The 7,397-nt window shown below is 35.2% G+C and overlaps 1 protein-coding gene across 1 annotated transcript; it reads right to left on the reverse strand.

Annotated features, from left to right (window-relative positions):
* Positions 1–693: 693 nt before the first annotated feature.
* LOC145598217 (uncharacterized) lies at positions 694–6,886 on the reverse strand. The gene is made up of 11 exons (XM_081654542.1): positions 6,569–6,886; positions 6,289–6,348; positions 5,451–5,618; positions 5,291–5,345; positions 4,251–4,444; positions 4,045–4,128; positions 3,895–3,928; positions 3,529–3,647; positions 1,131–1,208; positions 985–1,056; positions 694–905 (listed from the first exon to the last, which is right to left on the reverse strand). The coding sequence occupies exons 1-11, from the start codon at positions 6,770–6,772 to the stop codon at positions 843–845; spliced, it is 1,131 nt and encodes a 376-aa protein (XP_081510668.1). The 5' UTR covers positions 6,773–6,886; the 3' UTR covers positions 694–842.
* Positions 6,887–7,397: the final 511 nt, after the last annotated feature.

The following is a 7,397-nucleotide window of genomic DNA, read 5'->3' on the forward strand; positions in this document are numbered from 1 at the left end:
CGATTTGTATAGATGAATACATGTATATCTTATAATTGTTTTTTCCGTTGTTATAACATTTAGTTTAACCGTTTTGAATTATTTATTACATGTCAAAATGACCTACTCCCTCCGTGTTTTTTTAAGTGATACATTTTCCATTTCCGGCCGTGTTTTTTTTAAGTGATACATTTTCTTTTTTGGCAAAACAATACATTAAAATATTATATCTCTCTCCTCTATGGTCCCCACCCAAACCCACTACTACTTTTTTTATTATATTTTTCTTCTCACATATATTACTTTTCAATAAACTATTAACCCCACTATCTTTCTTTAACAATTTTTTAATACTCCACTACCCCACTTACTTCTTATTTTATTTAAGTCAATTAAATTGCCTAAAACTATGTGCCGGTCAATATGTATCACTTAAATAAAACACGGAGGGAGTAAAAATATTTATAACACTTTCTTATCATGTTTCGTATTACGATTTAGGATTATAGTGTTTACAATTTATCATAGAGGGGCCCTTGGAAATAATTTCGCCTAAGGCCCCAAAAATGTCAGGACCGGCACTGTTTACGTCTTTACCTTTTTTTTTTTTTTTTTTGACGGAAGTCTTTACCTGGAGTATTCTAAGCAAAAGAAACAATTTTCCAAGTCAACAATTTAGGAATCAATACAGTCAAGATCCAAGACAAGCAGATATTACATCCAACAAAATTTTCTTCTCAACTTAAAAAGTCAACATTACTAACTTCAAAGTGATGCCAATCTTGGCTAGAATAGATACCACGTTGACACATTTTATCCTCTACAATTTACAATTATCCCTAGGAGATCTGCATGATACAATTCTAAACAGCCCTTCTCTGCATCTTGAATCTGGATACCGGCTTTGAAGGCTGAGGATTAGATGGCTGCATTATATAAACATAACTTCTTATTAAATGAATGAAAAGTAAATATGATGATTAGACCAGAGGAAGACATAATTACCTGATCAATAGTTTCCTTATCTGGAGAAATTTGCAAATTATCTGTCCGCTCTATGATAGAACCAGTGAAGGCCTGCAGTGAATGAAAGATCGGTACATGGCAACAAGGAGAGATGAACTATAGGGGGAGACGGTCAAAAGACATACCTTGAGGCTATCTGTATTGGGTCTAGAGTCTCTAGACAATCGATTGCTAGCATCTGGTTTAGGCCTTGGAACAGATATCTGGAGGTAAAATAGGAAGGGATGGGATCAGTTATCATATAGAGAAATCTATATTGCTGCAGTTTATCTAGTTTATATATAGAAATCTATATCTGACAGCAAGAAATTTAGGTTTATATTCTGCAGTTTATCTAGGTTTATATAGAGAAATTTATATTACTGCAATTTATCTAAATTACTAAACTTTATATAGAGAAATCTTAGAAATGGGTTTGAAATACCAGCATGTACCATATTACTGTTCTAGTGATATAGCCAAGCAATGTTTAGCAGTTTATCTAGGTTATAATCAGTAAGCAAGAGACTTTTAGTCTAGTCATGGAAAATACTTCCAATCACATATTCTGCAAGTCCACTTAAGACCTACTCCATATAATTTCGAGCCTGAAATAGTGAAAATATGAAAAGGCACAACAATCATCACGCAACCAAGCAAAGTAAATTGACAGCCACCAACCATCCAATTACAGGAAAACACAACAGAAATTAGAACTTGCAACTATACGGATCAGCAAGCTAAACATGAGCAGCTAGTGCTATTAAACATTTATGGAGCTATTACCTTGGACAAATACACTTTTTCCTAGGCACACTCAGCCTCCCAAAATCCAATTTGAGGTACGTAGTATCTTCTCTGCATTCATATAATCTCTTTACATGCCCTACTTTTTAACCAAACCAGAACTAAATCTTATAATTTAGACCTACTTTCAACAATCACATTTAGGGGTTGTTTAATTTAAGCTAGGTCAATTAAAAACAGTGCAAGAAATGGGAATAACATGCAAACAAAAATGCACATACAAGTACCCTTCCGCTGATTACTTACAACATTATGTGCTAAAGAAATGAATAACCCGCAAGCCCATCCCCGCATCTGTCACCTCTTTCTCACCCAACAAAGAAAAACCCTTTACCTCTCAGTCTCTCAGTGAAACAGTGAGTCTTACAACGCCTCACTATTCCTTCTTTGAATTCCCTTGCCAATCATATTGTGTCCCTTTATCACCCACCAGCACCACCACTCATCTCCCTCTGTCTACAACTAGGACAACACTGGCAACACATAATCCTCACTCTCCTCACTGAAGCCTAGTCACCCATTTCAGCTTCCTCTCTATCCAACCACTCAACATGACCACTGTACATAGGTGACCAAATACAAGTATACAACCACAAAGGATCAAAATGCCACTAGTCCACTACTATAAACAAAGACAAGAGCGAGGAGACGAGAAAAAAGACAAGCTAGAAGAACTTTTTCCTTTTGTTTTAATTTATAATTAATTATGGACGTATGGTATTAATTTTCAGGCCTTGTCACAACAAATCTGGAGCCATCACTACTGCTACAACGTCAAAAGGTAATTATGGTGGTATTAGCAATGCCTTGCTGATTGACTATATTGGTTAATCCCCAAATTCTGGTGGCTGTGGGGAATTCCAAAAACTAGCAAGACAATGTACAAAGAGGACAGAATCAAGGAAAGAGGAAGCTTGTAGATTTCAATTAGTTAGAAGCAGAGGAATTTACTTGATGGATGCAAGTAACAGTCTTAATCGGAAGCTGCTTCAACTATCCACAAAAATTTACCATTCATTAGCAGGGAGAGTATTTAGAGTTTGAGAACTAAGACTATATATGTAGTAGATTTCAATATGGAGTACATTTTTTTGAGGTAATTCTTAAATACATGTATTTTACCTGGGAACTAGTGGGACGCCTCTGAACTTTTGCACGTTTCATGTGATGCCTTTCACAGTTTCACATCTTACCTTTGTGCACAGTATATCCTTGAGCTTTTGAATAACGCACAATGTATGCAACAACATAACTTCTTTTTGTTATGTTTATTTTGTGAACAATATTTGCTCATACCTTTTTGACAATTCCATGTGATGATTCATGTTAGCCGACCCCAAATCATTTTGGACTAAGGCTTTGTTGTAGTTGTGACTTTTGAACAATATTGAAGGGAAAAAAGAGTTCTACCTAGTCAGTTATTTGGACACATTAAGTTACAAATTTTTCAAAACTTAACAAATACTTATAAATACAGTTAAATATGTTCAAAAAAACTATGAACTCTCCAGCCGTGTAAACATTATTTGAAGGAAAACATTGACATTGTGTTTCAAATACATTGTGCATAACATAGATGTTAATTAGGAATAAACTGTGCATAAAATTAGATGTGGAAGGCATCACCTGATTTTTCAAAAGTACAAGATAGCCCATCAAATTTTTCCCAAAAAATCCAGTAAATATGAAACACAGCAGAAAGATGTGTATTGGGCATAAAGAAAAAGCCATGTATACCTCAGATTTTGACTTGGACTCAAATGGAATACTTGTCTTCATCACAGGAGGGGCATAGTCTTCCCCTGTCGATCTTTCAACAAGATTTTGCAGCAAATTTTTGCCACGTGAGGATTCATCTGATCATAATGATAAAGGTGAGAGTATATCAGCATCAATACAATTGACAGAAAGAGATAGGATAGCAAAGTAAGCTGAATCAGATACCCCAACCCCGCAACAATGTCCAATCCCAAACACAGACTGCTTGGAATAATAAGGTCCAGACAATCACACCTGCCAGAACTAGGGCCGGGTTGGGGCCAAGTGCTATTTTGCACTTACATCATACTTCAAAAGTAAACTCTAATGGAGAAAGAAAGGTACCTTTATGCATAGATTGCAAACTCAAACTTTCATGCTGCATGAAAAGGATGCCAAACGACAGATGTAAGCAGCTTGCAGGAAGAGTCAACATGCACAACAAAAAATAGTCTTCCAAGAATGCATATAATAGGAAGCCATAACAAGTATTACAATTAAGTTATCGGCATCTTGTGGTAGAGCATTTCTGTCCGAGAGTACTTTGGCATGATGATGGTCTTTAGATTGCTCCTGGTCCTGATTGGTCAACAGTTTAGATGTAAATAGCTCCGGCAGCAAGAACTAATACATTGATTTACTAAATTCTCCGAAATATATTGCTTTATACAGAAAGTAATTAATACTGATTAGTGATTTACCAAGTTATTGAAGTTTTCATCACGTGTAACGTCTCCAAGCTCTTCAGTATCTTCTTCTTCTTCCTCCTCAAGTTCTTCTTTCTCAAGTTCATCCATCCTGGACATGATACGAGCACATTCTTCATCATCAATTACCCCAGGTCTACTATGATTACCAACTTCACACACACTAGCAGCCTCTGCCTTTTCTGGGCCTGATATTCCATGCGTATTAAAAGTGAGCAATTCCTTTACTGACAGGTTTTTAAGTGAATGAAAATCGCAAACCTAGGCTACCAGCATAAGGTAATGAGAGGAACAGGGTAGGTCAAACAACTCTTAAACAAAAGTCAGTAAATATCTGTTAATATGAGAATCAGCATGCAGCATCCAAAAATCCATCAAAAAAAAAAAAACACAAAAACAAATTCTTTCAAAAAAAACAAAAAAAAAAAAAAAAAAAAAAAAAAACAAAAACAAAAAAAGCACTGATTTCAACTTGCAATACATTAAATAGAAGTGCTACTCAGTTATGCAAAAAACATATTCTGGTATACCTTATGATATCTTAGAAACCTTACCAAAATTTGAACAAACTTTGGAGGTGTTTTATGCAATATCTGGGCTTAAAATACCTTCATCCTACGCTAGTTAAAAACTCAAACAATTGATACGATAGGTTTAACCCGACCCCCGAACCCCCCCCCCCCCTCCTTCTCCTTCAAAAGTACACAGAGGCATAGACTAAGGACAGATATTAGAAAAAAAATCCTTCGGTGTAGTACAATGTCAGGACGTAGTTGAGGGCCATGAGGCTAATATGTCCATACTGCCTTTAGTTAGAGCACGTAAATGAGACTCCTCATAAATGGTACGAAAAACAAAATCCTTCAAGCACAAACAGGAAAAGTAAAAAAAAAATCATCCTTTTAACAATGTGTTACTAAGGGCAATAAAAAAAATATATTAGCAGATAACCATGGGAAACGTCATAAGACAATGCTTCCATCGAAGAAAATTTTATCATCAATTTAAGAAAGAATTAGCCTGTTTGGACATACTTCCTCCAGCATCGTCATCATCACTTAACTCTTCTCTGATCTCTACAAGACCCTCCTGCAATAAGCACATAAAAGCTAAACTGAGAAGATACAAAAAAAAAAAGTTAAAAACACATTTGACGGACAGGTTAAATAAAAGCAACTTTCAACCAATAATTACCTCAGATTCAGCTGCAGTTCTGTCATAAAATGAGGCCTTGGCTTTGAGATCTTCAATCACAGCCTTAACAGAGCCAACTTGCGACTCCAACCCCTGCCCTCTTCTTTTAAGAATGTCAACAGTTTGTTTGGCCGTTCTATCCGCGAAATAATTCTCTCCTAGGAGAACCTGATACCCACTCAAACAGGCTTCTCTTAGTTTAACCTTGTGGATGGGAACTCAATTCTTACAAACAAAAATTGTCACACTAGGAGCATAAGGCACAAGCTTCCCAACTATTGTCATAAACATACCAATATTTCACGACATTATGTCCGTATATGGTATAACTACTCATATAGAGACTATTAAGCTCATATGACAGGCAAGTCTCCAAATCCCATACAATTCACCCATGTGTGAGGTTGACTTTTAGCCAATTTGGGGTGGCTAAACACAGTTCTATCCAATACACACGATCAATACAAGTTTTTGCCTATGATGAATTAAGTATAAATTTTGCTCATTCCAAGGGAATAAACAAATTAGTAAGTTGCAAAACTACGCGAAAAAATTTGCATTGCATAGATCAGCAATTCATGGTCAAACAACATCAGAAATAACTAGATTACAGCTAAATTTCATAAATTTGTAAGCTAAAATGTAAGCTCCTTTGCACAAATCACATAATTATTGCAAACCCATTCATAATAAACAGAATTCTGATATAAAAAAATGTCATCAAACTAAGCTCAATCTTCACCAATTCACATACACCCACAACAGATCAACTAGCCATCAACATAATTACTCAATTTCCAAAATACACAACAAATTTAAAAATAAAAGATCAAATTACCAGAAATTCATTAGTATGAACCAAACGACCCGGAAAAAATGCTGCCTTCCCAAATGGAACCTGTAAATTCACCCCAAATAAACAACAATAACTAAGGGCATGTTCTATTCAACTGATGTTACAATATAGTTCGGGTAAATTCAATTCACCACTACGATACGGAGTAACTTAAATTGAATAAAACACACCCTAAACCCGTACAAATAAAAAGGTCATAGGACGATAAAATAAGTTGAATAGAACACACCCTAAACCCGAACGAGACCAAAAAGAAAAATACCTGAATATCGTGATGAAGTTCATCGGGAAGACGTTGTACAAGGTTGATGAGGTTAGTATTATCAGCGACAAAGCCACGGAGGTTGTCGAGTTCTTTGAGCTTTTCCGAAATGGTGTCGTTGACGAGGTTGGCGGCTTTCTGAGCTTCCTCAGCAGGAAATATTGAAGATAGTGATGTCACAGTTCCCTTCCTACGCGCCGCCATTGTAGAGAGAGAAAGGTAGTGAGAGAAAATGCGAAATCCCAAAATTGAGTGTATTTATGAAGTTATGCTGTTCAAAACTTTCAAACTAATTTTAAATTGATGTATGTGCAGGTTCGCCGCCGGATGATAGTAGGTGGTCGCAGCTCTGAGGGAGAATTGGGTTTGAGAGTTGGCCCATTTCACTTTTCACAATCGTTTTAAAACATTTATAATTTCTGTTTAAAAAAAAAAAAAACATTTATAATTTCACTTTTATATATAAAAAAAAAATTAAAAAAAAAAAAACTCTTTTTTTAAATGGTAAAAAATTAAAAAACTTAATACTAATAAAATATGAGAAAATACTTCGATTTGAGGTTCAATTTAAAGTCAACAAAAACTGATTAGAAATACCTCGATTTGCATGAAACATGTAAAATGAGGCATTTTCGATTATTTTTTGTCAAATCGGACATCAAATTGGACCCATAGAGCTTAAATGCCCCACTTAACCTATAAAGACAATGTTTTATGCACAATAATCAAAGAATTTTTTTTATAACGGTTAGATTTAACGGTTTTCCTGATGGTAGGTGATAAAACACAATTTTTAGAACTTTTTTTGGTGGTAAAATAAAAGTCTTTA

Source organism: Chenopodium album, chromosome 20, assembly GCF_948465745.1.
Source record: "Chenopodium album chromosome 20, dcCheAlbu1.1, whole genome shotgun sequence".
In the NCBI taxonomy this organism is placed as follows: Eukaryota; Viridiplantae; Streptophyta; class Magnoliopsida; order Caryophyllales; family Amaranthaceae; genus Chenopodium; species Chenopodium album.